The sequence below is a fragment of the Sander vitreus genome, chromosome 10 (assembly GCF_031162955.1).
Source record: "Sander vitreus isolate 19-12246 chromosome 10, sanVit1, whole genome shotgun sequence".
Lineage (NCBI taxonomy): Eukaryota > Metazoa > Chordata > Actinopteri > Perciformes > Percidae > Sander > Sander vitreus.
The window spans coordinates 27,901,971-27,917,769 of record NC_135864.1 but is presented as its reverse complement, the minus strand read 5'-3'; the positions used below and the strand labels follow the sequence as shown (position 1 = coordinate 27,917,769).

Sequence of the window (15,799 nt, the reverse complement as noted above, 5' to 3'; positions counted from 1 at the left end):
CGAGAGGCGTGGCTATGGAGGATCTAGGTCAAGGGGCGTGGCCATTCACTCCTGCAGTTTCCACACAGCTGCAGCTCGTTCCATTCATTACCTCTGCAGTATATCTACCCAGCCTGTTCAGTTCTTCGGCGCCAGATTGTTAAACTACTCTTGTGATCCTGTGCTGAAACAACTGCTAGCTGCAACTTACCTGTGTGACCTGCTTCACTGCCTCCCAGCTGAGACCTGACTATCCGTTTCTCTGCCGCTTTCTGCTGAGCTGCCGACTCCCACCCTGCACTGCTCATTCACATCCCCTCTGGATTTCTGTCGGTGAGTCAAGACTGGACTCTCTCAAGACTGCCTGCTCCTAATCTCAGTTCTGCCCTGGATTCCTCACTGCCTGCCTGCCTCGCGCTTCTTTACCATCCAGAAGCTACCCTGCCTAAACTTCCCCTCTTTGCACAATTAAGTTTGACTGTTCAAATAAACATCTCTAAACTGCAATCTGCCTCCGTTTTGTGTTGTCTCTGTGTTTTGGGTCAAACGGCAAACCTAACTCTATCTATCTATCTATCGGCCAAGGAAGGCAGTAATTGCTTCAGATTCCAGCTCCGCTTTGATCAGCATCAAAACTTTTCAGTCAAAATCCAGGCAGGATATTGTGTTTGAAATAGTACAAGCTGCAAATGATCTGTTACAGTCAGGAACCATAACTCTTGTATGGTTACCAGGTCATATAGGGAATTGTAGGAAATTAGTTAGCAGACAAATGTGCTAAGCAAGCAGCTGGAAATTCCAGCATAGATAATTAGGTCAAAAATCAGAAACTAAAAGTACGATTAAAAACATAGTTAAGGGAAAATGGCAGACATTATGGAACAATGGGCAGACTGTTCTATAATATCCAGAATAAAGTCGGAAAGAGCAGAAATATGAAGAGAAGCGAGGAGGAGGATGTATTTTCAAGAATGAGGTATGGACACACAAGATTAAATAATACTTTATTAATAATGGAGAAGCATGCTGATGGCAACTGTGTATTCTGTGGTAGTCCAGAGTCTATAGAGCATGTTATTCTACACTGTCCTAAATATCAGGAAGAAAGTGTTGTGTCTTTAGTTGCAGTGCTGCGTTGCCGATGTGTGGAAAAGGAACTTCGCTGACACTGATCTTGATTATAAAAAGGTTTATTACATCAAAGATTTCAGCATCAATTTACAAACTCCTGCAGAGAGCTTGGAGAGACGACCGACCCAATCTTCTGTACATGGCCTCAACCTTCTCACCATGACCTCAATAACATATTACATGTGTTATGGAATATATTTGAATACATGCAGGCTTGATTAAAACTTAAGTCAAAGTTGTAAATCTTCAGATACTACAAAAGACAAAGATTTACAGTTAAGGTTAAACTTAGAGGACATTCTACAAAGAAGCTCAGGTGAAATCTGTTTTAAATATGTATTTAGCTTCCTCAGGAATACAGGACTAATTAAAACAATTTAGTTTCTTTTTTGGTGTTTGTTATGTTTTATTTGCTTCATACTTGGAAACGTTAGACGCCAGTACCACACCCCAGTCCAGCTGGTGGCGGTAATCCACCAAGTTAGTTGCCAACCACCATAAAACTGAAAAAAGAAGAAGAAGAAGAAGAAAAAAAAAAATATTGATTGGCTAGGAGGTGACCAATAGAAAGCTGTGGTCGGCAGCAGTGTAAGCAGCGTTGCAGAATGTTTGGAAAACTTCTTATCTCGCTATTTCTCGTTATTATTTTCTACCATGACCCTGCTGACGGACAGAAGAAAAAAGAGGTAACATGCCTTGCTTCAATAACATAAAGCGGAGAAAGTTCATACATTTGGGGTTAAAGCTATGCTACTGCTCCAAAGTTGTTAACGTCCGTGCCAATCTAGAAGCTAAGCTAACAGCAACCACAAATGAACATTGACGTGTGGTTTTGTATGGCACTAAATAAACAAGTTTCAACCGATAACATTAATTTGATTTTCACTCATAGACACTGACTACGTTTACATGCACATGATATTCCGGGTTTTGCCCTTATTCCGAAAAAGACGATATTCCAACTAAGCTGTTTACATGGCTAAATTAATGAAAGTGAATGTTCCATCGTTTACATGTAACGTTAGCCGTGCAAAATACGATTTTTTTCAGTCTTCCAGCGGTGGCGGTTGTTCGATCGTGCGAACACAGTTTATCTCTTTCATTCCTTCAGCATGACCTGTATCAAATACAGAATATTGTCATATTCGAAATAATAGTGGTATATTGGTGTGCATGTAAACATAGCCTACTCATTGATAACTAATCCACAGTAGTGGTTGTAAACTTTGTGTTGGACTGGCTATAGGCCTAGTTAAACACAAGTTTGAAATGCAGGAAGTGGACCCGCTTTTATCTTGTTTTCCGGACACATTCACCGTTCAGTAACGTTAGCAAAAAGTAAGGAAGCGCATTGTATTTATATAGAAAAAATAAATAAACCCCTTAGATCGTAAATATGTGTCTATCTTATAATTACGAGAAAATATCTCTTAATGATGAGAGCAAGATCAAAAGTTAACGTATAGTTATAAATAGTTGCTAACTTACACAGGGCTCCAGACTTACTTTTTTTTTTTACTAGGAGCACTGTAGCCACTAACTAAAACATTTTAGGGGCACAGACAGAAAATTTAGGAGAGCACACCTTAAATCTACCTGCAACGCAATTTTTCACATTTCCCCCATTTTAACTGTATTACTGATAAAGGCTTTGGTAATAAATACAGAAACTACAATCTGCTGTCTTATTTTAGTTCACAGTCTCATTTAAATTGAATAGTGCTTAACAAATGCACATTCAGAAATATAAACAAAGTATTAGTATTGTCAATATACCGTATTATTGCCTCTGCCTCATACAGGCTTTCCTCCCAACTCTATCTTTTAACACTGAAATATCAATCATATGATATCTAAGGTGATTAAACTTCCACGGAAAAGGGAGTATATATCTATCACCCAGTGTGGGAAATATTGAGGGAGGAGCGAGCCAGAGAGAGGAGCGAGCCAGAGAGGAGCGAGCCAGAGAGAGGAGCGAGCCAGAGAGGAGCTCACAACACTCAAACAAGCACTATTTGTTTTTACGAGGTAAATAGTTATATATTTAGCAGCCTATATGTATTTTTTTTTTATAATAGAAGCGGTCTCCACTCTCAGCTGACACTCTACCTCTCTAGCCCAAGTGAGGGAGCAGTATCGCAGAATGTAGCAAATGCCGGAGCTGACATTAGTATTGATGTGAAAATGCAAATAAATCAGTGAATGCACTAAGTGATATCCCGCAGTTATGGTGTTGAAATAAAATCTCGTCTTTTTTGTCTGAGACCGAGACAACACTGAGTAAAAATGTGGTCGATTTTGTGACAAGACCAAATTCAACACTGCCGAGGTCTTTCAACACAGCTCTGCCAAACGGAAGTGCATGCAAGCGGGGTTATGGGCGAAACAGAGTGAGGGGAAGAAAAGAGGGCTAACGTTAGGCCAAAGCTTGATTTATGGTTGTGCTGAGGTTCCACGCAGAGCTTTCGCCGTAGCCCTACGTAAGTGGCCTGTAGTTTAAAGCGTGATTTATGCTTCTGCGTAAAATCTACGCCGTGGCTACGTACGTGGAGACACTGACCTACGCCCAGTGCTTAATTTGTAAAGTGGGATGTCCTGGAGCGCAGAGCGGGGGTGGATCCGGCGACTCAAAACAGGAGTTGGAGGTAACGGACCAAAAAACTAATTACACTGCCTATGTAGCTTCTCTGACTAAAAAAGCCTAAACAACGCTGTGTGTACATCAGGGCAATGTTTATTTTAATTTCAGAACATGCACTGCATGGGTACGAAATGTAATGTCTCCACATTCTTGATCGGTGGAAACGATTTTTGCTTGTTTGTGATCCGACTGGCCAGCGTATTTGAAAAAGTTAAGCAAACTTTGTTGTCTTTTTGACATTTTTCCCCCTGAGTGAAACGAGGCTAACAGTAATCTCAACTAGCACAAGCGCATGCGTCACTTGAAGTGCCTCTCCTCCCTCCGTCTCTCTCCCCCCTCTGTCTTACCCTGAAAATTCACCTCAAAATGCATCGAAAATGCAAACACAAGATTTTTGTGGAACTTTAATGGGGAATAAAGACTAACAAGACGGATAACAACATTGAGCACTACACAAACAGTAATTTTTTTTTTTTTTCAGTTAGGCGATTCATTTTTCATAGTGACACAGTAATACAATAAAAAAGGTTCTGGATCCAATGTCGGAGCTGCCGGAACATGTTCCGGCTCAAATTAAGCCCTGCCTACGCGCCTGACGTGCACCTCTCCAAAAATGTAACTACATGTCGCTCGGCCGTGGCTTGGTAGCGTTGCATTTCCCCGACTCATTTCCTGCTTCTCCTTTTCCATAAACAACATGAAATCAAAAAGAGGGTTAACTTTGCTTGCTACATATTTCCCACCAGGGTCAGAAAGCACAGGGGAGACACTTTGTTTCTCTCACTATGACTCGTTTGCCAAAGGCTCTATGGCTAAACAAAACAACAAAGGAGACAGAAGTGAGCCCTGTCTTGTTCCCCATCCTAGAGCAAAATATTCCGAAAAACCCGTTAGTTTGCACCGCAGCCTCTTGGGTGCTTATACAGCACCTTAATTAACTTCATAAAAATGCTGCTAAACCCATACATTTCCAAAATTTTGAACATATAGCCCCATTCAACTATATCAAACGTGTTTTCGGCATTGAGGGAAATGGCAGCTATTGGGGAGTGTCTATCAGCTACAGACCATGCAATATTAATGAGACGCCTGATACTATCTGACGAGCTATGCCCGCGAATAAACCCCACCTGATCAGGATGAATTAGAGAAGTAATAACCTCATTTAATCTATGTGAAGCCATTGGGCCTTGGGGCTTTACTCACAGGCAGGGCACCATTACCTCTTTAATTTCCTCTATAATCAAATCTGCATCAAGGAGTTCTCTTTGCTCTTCTGTCAGTTTAGGAAGCCCTAGTGGCTCTATAAAGGAACACATTTCTTCATCAGTAGAGGTAGATTCAAAATATGTCTTGCCCTGAATAAATTGAATTCAACCTTCTGAGATAGAATATTATTATATCGGTATTGTAATAAAGTAAGGTTTCTCAGGCCATCCTGTGACATTCTTTGTTTAATCCCTGTTTCAGAGCGTTTGATTTAACTTTCTAGTTCTAACAGTTCTTTATTCCTCTTACGAAATTAAGCATTACATAAGAAATTAATTGCTCAGAATATAGACAGTTTAAAACATGGCAACCATATTGTCAATTTTGGCAACCAAAAGCTGATGCCTGGTTGCCAAGCCGCCAACCACTTTAAAAAGTTAGCGTAACCCTGCAGTTTCAAAAACATTTAAAAGTTACATATAGTAACTTTTAAATTTTAATGCTGTATTAAGTTTTAAATTTGACTAACTAGTTGGGTGTTGTTTGCACTGCTTTATCCACTGTATCTGCTCTCTCATTTCATTTATTTGTTTTTAATTAAGCTGTGTAACATATTTAGTAGGAAATATGCTATTAAAACTAAATGGTTATTTCATTGTAATAATTATACCACAAGAAGATTGACAAATAGCAAAAAGTAATTGGGTGTTCACTCACCAATCAGTGAGAGAAGTGAGAGCGACAGGATGAGGCAACCTTTTTGATATCAGGCCTGTATTCTGTTGTGGCGATCCTGAGGCACTGTCTAAGATGTGAATCTGAGAGTCTGTTTCTGTCCTGGCTCTTAATAGCATTCATTAAAGAAAATGCTGATTCACAGATGTATGTTGAGGGGAACATTGTAAGTAGGAACATTGCAATCGCTCTGGTGTTTTTGAAACTAGCTTGGGGAACCACGTTGATCCAAAAGTACCTCACCAGTGCGTCCTTGTGTTGAGCTTTGAGCAAATCAGATGTTCCCATCTTCAAGACCTCCATCTGAAGAACTGCCATAATCTTTTGGCCTCTGCAGTCCACTGGCCATCAGCTGGAACAGAAAACGGCTGGCTTACAAAGAGAAGAATGTCACCTGAGGATTTAGGGGCGCTTTCAAATCTTTTCTTAACATTACAGTTAAGTTTAGGCGACAAAAAGTGAGAGTTATGCGGCGGCAACAGTTAAATTTAGGCACAAAAGACTAGTTGAGTTCAGGAAAAAGATTGTGGTTTGGATTAAAACGCTCCCAAGGAACACGCATTTCAGGGTTGAAAGTCCTTTGTTTTCCCCTGGGATAGCGAACTCCGCTCCCCTGCTTCAACGCTCTGTGTTTTATGGGTAACACTTTATAATAATGGTTGGAAGTCAGTAGTATCAGGATGGCTCCTAGCTTTTCTTTTCTGTTTTTGGGTCTACACGAGCAGCTGTTTTTGTGTCTGTGTCCTGTGTAGACTCTGCTGTCAGAGAAGTTGACTCAGATGATGGAGTGGGCCTCCAAGCGTTCAATTATCAGGATGAATGGAGAGAAGTTTCGTCGCTTTGTCAAGGCTCCTCCCAGAAACTACTCGGTGGTCATCATGTTTACGGCACTGCAGCCACAGAGACAGTGTGGGGTCTGCAGGTAAGAAGAGAAGCAATAGGAAGAGGCACTGCTGTTATTTTAATTCTTATCTATGAATTTAAATGCAATCTTTCATTTCAGACAAGCTGATGAGGAGTTCCAGGTGCTGGCTAACTCTTGGCGTTATTCCTCTGCCTTTACTAACAAAGTCTTCTTTGCATCTGTCGATTTTGATGAAGGATCAGATGTCTTTCAGATGGTAAGACAACTTCTTGTTCCCCAAGACTGGAGTTTTGCTTTCTAATAGTCCATTAGAAAACATCCATTCATTAACAAAAAAAAAAGAAAGTGTGTCATTGAGGACTGGTCATCTTACCACTTTTTGAGATAAAAGTCTGAAATTTTGTACACTAAATCTACAGTGATCTTTAAATGTTGTGAATGTTTTCCATGAACATCAAAGATTTAGTTTGGAAGAAATTGCAGAATTTGTTAACACTACTGTATGCAGTAAAATGTTTTAATTGCACTGTGGGCTACTTTTAAATTTGTGGAGAACAGTCTGGAGATAAAGTTCCCAAAATCTGGTGTTGATCTGGGGCCTGTTGCACAAAAGTAGAATGAAGAAATCCAGGATAACTAAAAAAATCGCAGCTTGACTTAGTGTGGTCCGCTCATCGCGGCTTAATCGGTTGCACGTTTGCCGAGCCAAGATGAGAAGGTGAAGCTATGTCAAGCCAGGTGTAGATAGCTGGGATAAGTGCACGTCCACGGCTTTCTTAAATAGACCACGGTATTGATCACAGATTTACTGATGCAGAAATGGAGAAGACGCGTGCGGCATATGTTTAACCCGCTGAGCAGCAGCTGTTAATGGTAAATTACAAGGAGGTTAAACATATAATATGCAAAAAGGGAAATACGGCTGTTATCAGAGAGAAAAAGTCCAACAGACAAAACAATGCGTAAGGATTTAAAAAGATCTACTTAGGGCCTACTAGTCACTCCACATTTTTACAAAGTTTTAATTGCTTTTAATATGCTTGTTTTGTGTTGGTTTTATTGCTGTATCTGTTTTTACGTGCTAAATGTGCTGGTTTTACTGTAAAGTTTCTTTGAGTAGCCTGTAAAGCACTATATAAATAAAATGTTTTATTTAGCCTACTTTGCTTTAAAAATGAGCAGAGGGAATTCATGTTCCTCGGGCAATTTACCCTAAGGACTAGGCTTAATTTTAAACCCTTATTCATAATGAGAGAATATGTTTTACAACCATATCCACAAATCTCTATAAGCTATCATTCTAAATATCTTTCTACAATTAATGTTCATACAGAACAAACATGACTGGACAAAAACTAGAAAAAAGAAGTAAGTGACTTCAATACACACTGTAAGCATATCTGTAAAACAAAACAATACAATATTATTCATGTTTTTTCTCACTCCCAAGCTCCAAGATGCGTGACGGCACCAAAATAAAAAGATTAAGAAGCTTTGTGGCATTCCAACACATTCTCATTCCCATCTCGTAAAATACGGACGTTTGGTCAGGTGCCATTGTCGTCGTTATTGACAGTAAAAGTCTCCTTTAGAGTCCGCTGCACGGTGTGGGAGGATCCCCCTGCCTCCCCCCGCCTCTCCATGTTGCACGGGGCATATTCACGGGGAGAGCAGCAGAGGAAAAGCCCCTTTCCTCCGCATTGTCCCACTTTATCTCCGGTGCATGTGCAACCATTTCTTACCATCCAAACAACTGCAATAGTATGATTTAAATCAAACTTGTGACGGCAATAGTGACAAGTAATGCATGTTAATAAAAATAAAGCAGAACACATTCAGAAGACAACGGAATAACTGTTTAAACAACACGTTTATTTCGGATCAGAGCAGCAGCTGATTTAACACATCAGACTCAAGGATTAATCTTAGCCTGGCTGTTAGCCTGATCTGGAGCAGGCTAGCTGCAAAGAATAAATCTCCATGGTTACTTGGCTGGGTTTAATTCAACCTGCTTTTGTGCAACCAAATCAAAGCTAAATTCATCCAGGATAACTTGAATATCCCGGCTTAATCCCTTATCCTGGTTTTGTGCAACAGGCCCCAGGTCGATCTACAGGAGAATAAATAGCAATACAGAATGCCTGAGAGCCTTATTGTAATATATTCCATTATGTTTTTATATTTGGATTGTAATCCGTTTCCCTTTTAAAGGTATTTCCAGCATACATTGATTCAGCTCAAAATTTGCTGCTCATAGACTACTTTTTTTTTTTTATTTATTTTTATAAAGAGAACCCCACAAAGATTAAATCATAATTCGAACCCTGCAATAAGTGCATACAAACTCCACAGAAACAAGCGAGATGTCATCAATAATTGAATGTGCATCTCTCTTAAACTAACAACTAAAAGAATGTACAGTGCTACAATACAAGTGCTTAGAGTTAGGCTTAGGTTTTTTTTTTTCTATGATGCTAACCAACGTCAAGGCATTGGATGATTATTTATTTTTCTCACTTTAACCTCTCTACAACTACATGTCTATGGGTTCACTGTGTATAAAATTAGTGAAATAAATACATTTTCCCCAGGTGATTAATAAAGTAATTCTTCTTAATATTGAACCTCACTGCTACACATTGAATGTTTTGACTGTATTTGTGTGTTTGCGTTGCAGCTTAGTATGAATTCTGCTCCGACATTTCTCCACTTCCCATCCAAAGGGAAACCTCGCAGGTCTGATACCTATGAGCTGCAGGTTAGAGGTTTTGCAGCTGAGCAGCTGGCTAGATGGGTGGCAGATAGAACTGATGTACAGGTAATTGCAAAACATAACTTATGTGATCTATCATTGTGTTGTAATAAACCAATGTGATCTATCATTGTGTTGTAATAAACCTTAAGTACAGAGTTAAGGTTGCTAACTAAGATGATGGGAGCCTCTGATGTGAGTGAGATGTCAGTCATGTTTGTCTGTTTTTCAGATCCGTGTCATTCGTCCTCCAAACTATGCAGGGCCACTCCTGCTGGGCTTCCTCCTGGCTGTGATTGGAGGACTGGCATATCTGCGAAGACACAATTTGGAGTTTCTCTTTAACAAGAATGTCTGGGCCTTCTCTGCACTGGTAACGACTACACACACACACACACACACACACACACACACACACACACACCTACCTACCCACAACCACATACAGTACACCCATACATATATAAATACATGGTGGTTATTCTCCATCAAGCTTTTAAGAGTGGGAGGTATACTGCTCCGAGTTGAATGTGTCCCAGCCAGTTTGGTAATCCTAACTAAATAAATGCTTTATGGCATTTAGAATCCTAACTAATCCTCAATGGAGAGCATGGGATGGAATATGAGGTTTAAGGAGATCAGACAGGAAAAAAGGGGCATGCCCTGACAACAAAACTATGATGAAAACAAATGGCGTGAAGGATCGCTGCATCACCCATGGACAAAGAAATAATTTTAGCTATGTTTGTTGTTGTTATTTGGGTATTTATTTAATGTGCTCATCAAAAGTAAGGGTAGGATCAAATGGAAAACCAAACTTTGAGAAACCACACAGCTGTCAAGAGTTACTATTAATTGATCACACTTGTGTATTTAAAATGAGTGCTCTCAAATGTTTCATTTGTTTACAAGAGTAAACAACCAAAACAATCTGTTATTCCAACAAAAACATGTAAGCAATATCAAACAGAACACAACAGAAATGAGTGTGTCTCATTCATTGAAAATGGATGCTGAGGAGGTGAAACAGAGGCTGGCCTCTGGAGGACTTATTTTATTTCTTTGTTCCAACTTCCAAGTGGCCTATAGCCTACGTTAGTCATGAATAAATTATGTTAAAAAATGTATAAATGAGTCATTCTTGACGAAAGACAAAAAAGCTGTGTGTGCGGCGCAGTCTCTTTTTTTCTTTCTCTCCCTTTTCTGCCGAGTGGTGCGTGTGCCTGCTTGCGGTGCCTGCGAGTGTCCGCGCTATTCTCTGACATGCACTCTAATCACTGCTGATAGACGGCCTTTTGTACAGTCGGACTGTAAACGGGTTCAGGCTTTTAAAAAGCTGTCAATCAAAATGTACTTGTCGGGCTCGGGCCAAATTCTGTCGGGCTTGGTCCTTTTCGGGCCGAACTTTTAAGGCCCGATTACAGCTCTAGTCTCTCTTCCTACATAGATTTAAGAGTGATATTCTAGAGGTCACGCTCCCAAAACAAAGGACTCCCAAATAATTTAAAAATTGGATGGGCCCTCGCACCTCTGCGCGCATCGGGGTTACTTGCGTGACGCTTCTCCACGTGGCCATGCATTCGCGCAACCGTTGGACACCTCACGTACAAGTTAGACTTCAATGCCTGCATGGAGGGTGCATTGGAAGTGGTGTTTTGCAAATGGACCAAGTGTATGGGGCGGGCCAAACCGTCACCAATGAAAAAAGGAACTCTGCTAAGTTTAATGATACCTCACACAAGATGTCAAATGGTACATGAGTTATGAAAGGGGGTGTGCCTAAATCAAAGGGGACAGAGCAAACTATAACCAATGATAAAGGAACTCTGTGGTGAGTTTACACAACAGTCTACGTCAAAGGGTTCATGAGTTATGAAAGGGGGGCGTGGCTTAAGTTCAGTTGCATGGCTAATGTTTCAGTATCAAGTGTAGATCACATATTGTAAATGTTATGTAAATCAGAGGATGTTTGTCATATAAGGCTGATTTCCTGTTGCCAGCAAGGGACTGAGTCAATATTGACATGTAGATGTCGTCAGGCCTGGACCCTTGTCAATCATGAGAAATGTCGGGCAGATTGGCCAAGTACACGTTACAACAACTTTCTCGTTCACCACTAAACGGTCAAAATGGCCGACACACCCATATCGTTTGACAAAAACGCAAGCTTTAATAACTTCATCTTTAACGTCTTGAGATGGTTCAGACAAATGTTTTTGCAATTCAAGTTTTTTTTTATTGCTTTTTCCTTTGTTCAGCGTATCGCATACAGAGACATTTCCTGCTACAATACAAACAAACTGTGTGTGTGTGTGTGTGTGTGTGCGCGCACCAGACATTTTTTAAATAAGAAACTTATGCAGTTCATTGCCAAGCCTCATTGAAATGAGGTGTGTATGTATTTTTGATTTGTAAAAAAAATATATATATATATACACACACACACACACACACACACACACACAAACATATGCACATATATACATGAAATCAGTTACAACAACAGGACTATAACATCAGCAGCTTTAGGGGCACATCAATATTGGAACAATTAGCAGTGTTGTTCATAATACAGGTTTATCAGTCAGTGTGATGTATGTCCAGAAACTATCCCATTCTGGTGCTTTTATCTTTTTTGACAGTGTTTATCCTGTTTAGCATATGCTCATATGAAGCTGTTTTTATCATGGTGTTGGCCAATTCTTTTAATGCCGGGGTTTTAGGTGTTTTCCAGTGTTTAAGTATCGTCCTTGCAGCCACTGTAATGCCAACCATGAGGTTCCAAATACAGTGTAATAGAGTGCCTACTTCTTTATGACATTTCCAACACAAATTGTTATTCATTACTCCCATTCTGTATAATCTTAAAGGTGTCCAATAATATCTGTATTATTTTATATTGGGTGAATTTCCCTTTTACTTCCCTTATGTATTTTCCATTGTCCGATACTATTTTCAGCCATTCCCCGTCCTCCATTATACATCCTAGGTCTTTCTCCTATATTTCTTATTTTTTTTATTTTTTTTTTTTTTTTTTTTTTTTTTTTTATTGATTTTTTTTAACATATCAAAACTTTTTTACACACACATACAAAGCACGTTCAGCATCTAAGAAAAACAGATGCAAATGACAGAGACACCAAGAATAATAAAAAAAAGAAAAAGTAAATACATAAAATAAATAAATAAAAAAGATGAGTAAAAGCTTCTCATCACATCTTATGTTTGACACAACGTCTTAACGTCTTAATCAGCCATTGGTACGTAATTTCCCCCACGTTCAAGAAAGAATAAAAAAGGGTTCCAGACCTCCACAAACCTCCCATATTTACCTTTCACAATATAAGATACCTTTTCCATAGACATACTTATTGCCATTTCTTTCAACCTATACTTGGCGCCTTTTTATGTTCTTCCAGTGTAAAGCAATAAGACGTTTTGCTTGTAATAGACACGTCTATTAATGCGTATTCTTTACTTTTCAATGATATGTTTAGAGGGTATAGATGTAATATAAATATTTTTGCAGAAATTTGTATATTGATATTTAGGATTTTATCTATTATGCATTTCACATCTTTCCAAAATTTCATTATATGTTCACACTCCCAAACGCAATGGAATAGAGTGCCTTTAAAAGTGATACATTTAACACGCGTGTCCGGGATATTTTCATTATATTTGTGTAACATGGTGGGAGTTATGTAAGTTCGCATCAGCCATTTATATTGCAATAGTTTCAGTCTGACATTTACTGTCTGGGTTTGAACTTTCTTGCACGCCTTCATCCAGTCATTCACATGGATGTCCTCTTTTAAATCCTTCTTCCATGCTTCGAGTTTGTTATCTGAGGAGTCCTGTGACCCTGACACTATGCCATATAGTAGTGAAATCAAACCTCTGCTATAACAATCTTTTACCACTTCCTTCTCTAATATTGATAAAGATGGCATATCTAAAGAGTAATTTTGAGAAATGAAAATGAAATTCCTTATTTGTAGGCATTTAAAGAAATGATGTCTAGGTATATCGAATGTACGAACCAATTCCTCAAACGACATAAGTTTACTGGAGGAATATAGATCTGCTACTGTCTTAATCCCCTTATCTGCCCATATTTTAAAACCTGCATCCAGTCGACCTGGTTTAAACCTTGTATTGCCCCAGACGGGGCTGTGACAAGACAGGGTATTGGGGATGCCTAAATACTTCTTAATTTCATACCATACATTTATCATATTTAAGACTATTGGGTTAGAAATGTTTTTTCTAAGGTCCTTGAGTTCTGAGGAATATAGATACAAACTTAGAGGCAGGTCAGATGTGATTGCAGATGATTCCATATCCACCCAAGAGGGAGTAGCTTAGGAAGAAAAGTGAAACATGATGGTTCTTAATTGTGCAGCCCAATAGTACCACTGCAAATTAGGACACTTAAGCCCCCCTCTATCATATGGTAAATATAGAAGTGAAAGGCGGAGTCTAGGATGTTATTCCTTATGAAATTAGTAAATAGTTTAATTCTTAGAAAGAGGTGTTTAGGAGGCGCCAAAGGGATATTTTGAAATAGGAATAAGAGCTTGGGCTGAATATTCATTTTCAAAATATTTATACGACCTATTAGGGATGTGGGTAGAGATGTCCATCTTTCGATGGAATTATTCATATTTTCTAAAAGAGGGTCATAATTTGTTGAAACAATATTCTCAAGAGTTGGTACAATCTTTATGCCCAAATATGTAAAGCAATCCGTTGTTTTGAAAATGGATGCATGATGGTTGGGTTGTTGTCCATCTTCCTTATTCAGTAACATAAGCATGCTTTTAGAATTATTGATCTTGTATCCTGAGATCTTTCCAAACGAACTAATGAGTTATAGTAAAGCAGGGATAGAGTTACTAAGGTGTTTTAAAAACAGCAGGACATCATCTGTAAATAAGGCAATTTTATGTTCTATTTGACCAACAGTAATGCCTGTTGTGCCCAGTTTCCTAACTGCAATTGCAAAAGGCTCAATAGAGATTGCAAAGAGGAGTGGAGAGAGAGGTGAACCCTGTCGGCAGCCCTTAGAGATGGCGAATGATTTGGATACCATGTTATTTGTTAGCACCTCAGCTAAAGGATTGTTATAAAGTAACTTAACCCACTTGCAAAAAGCCAAACCTTGTCAGTAGTTCAAATAAATAGGGCCATTCTACCCTATCGAAGGCCTTTTCGGCATCCAGTGCTAAAACGGCAGTATCTTGTTCGCCCCTTTGGTCATGAAGAATGTTGAGAAGCCTTCTAACATTATGAAATCCCTGTCTACGTTGTATAAAACCATGTTGGTCCTCTCCTATCAGTCCAGATAGTATAACTTCCAAGTGCTTAGCCAAAACTTTACATAATATTTTTGTGTCTGAATTGAGGAGATTAGGAGGTAGATTAATATTATTTAAGAACTGTGTTTTGAAATTCTAAGTTAGGAGAGCACTCTGCACTATACAACTTTACAACTTTCATAATACTCTCAAAATGTTTCATTGATCTCCACTGGATCTATTATGTTTCCTGATGGACCCTCAATTGTAGTTATAGCTCGTTCAGTTTGTCTTTATTTGATCTGCCATGCAAGTAGTCTTCCTACTTTATCACCCTGTCCATAAAAGGTTTGTTTCATTTTCAGTACTTTTGCAGCTGCTCGGTCGCTGACATATCATTGTATCGGGCCCTTAGTGACAGTAGCTTATTATGATCATCTGCATTATCAGTTGTGTTGTGATGTATATCTTTTTCCAGTCGGGTAATCTGTTCATCTAACTGTTTCATCTCTTGCCTAGATTGTTTGGCTTTTGAGCTACAAAAGCCTATACTTTGACCCCTAATGAATGCTTTAAATGCTTCCCATCTTATACATGCTGAAGTTTCAGATATGTTAGTTTCATAGTATAGGTCTATCTGTTTACCTAGAAATTCTATGCATGATGGATCCTGGAGCCATCCTGTGAAAACGCCATTTAGGGGGGTCGCTCACCAATTTGCTATTGATATACATTAATGCTACTGCTGCATGGTCTGAGATAACCACACCGTGATATTGACAATCACAGACCTTGGGAAGCAATGGTGCCGAAATTAAGTGGTGAGTAGTAGAGTAGCATGAGTACGCTCTTGAGTTGGGGTTAAGATATCTCCAAATATCCAGCAGATTTAAATCCTTCATGAACTGTTGAATCAGTTTTCTTGATTTGGTATGTGTATTATCAATGCCCGTTGAACGATCTTTTATTGGGTCCAAAGTGCAATTCATATCACCTGCTATGAAGTATTGCCCTGATAAATTAGAGATTTGGAGAAATCAATCACTGTAAAAATTAGGATTATCGTCATGGCCCCATAAACATTAATTAAAAGACAAAAAATCCTTTAACAATTATAAATCTACCTGCTGGATCTTTAGTTATTTTGTCAACCTGTACGGGAATGGATTTATCAATTAGAATCATTA

At 39.0% G+C, this 15,799-nt stretch overlaps 1 protein-coding gene across 1 annotated transcript in view; it reads left to right on the top strand.

Annotated features, from left to right (window-relative positions):
- Positions 1–1,661: 1,661 nt before the first annotated feature.
- magt1 (magnesium transporter 1) overlaps positions 1,662–15,799 on the top strand; it is a 36,386-nt gene continuing 22,248 nt past the window's right edge. Inside the window, exons 1-5 of the mRNA XM_078261060.1 lie at positions 1,662–1,796; positions 6,448–6,617; positions 6,699–6,816; positions 9,238–9,378; positions 9,545–9,685. Coding sequence (XP_078117186.1) covers positions 1,716–1,796; positions 6,448–6,617; positions 6,699–6,816; positions 9,238–9,378; positions 9,545–9,685 — 651 coding nt within the window. The 5' untranslated portion in view covers positions 1,662–1,715. The remainder of the gene's footprint in view (positions 1,797–6,447; positions 6,618–6,698; positions 6,817–9,237; positions 9,379–9,544; positions 9,686–15,799) is intronic.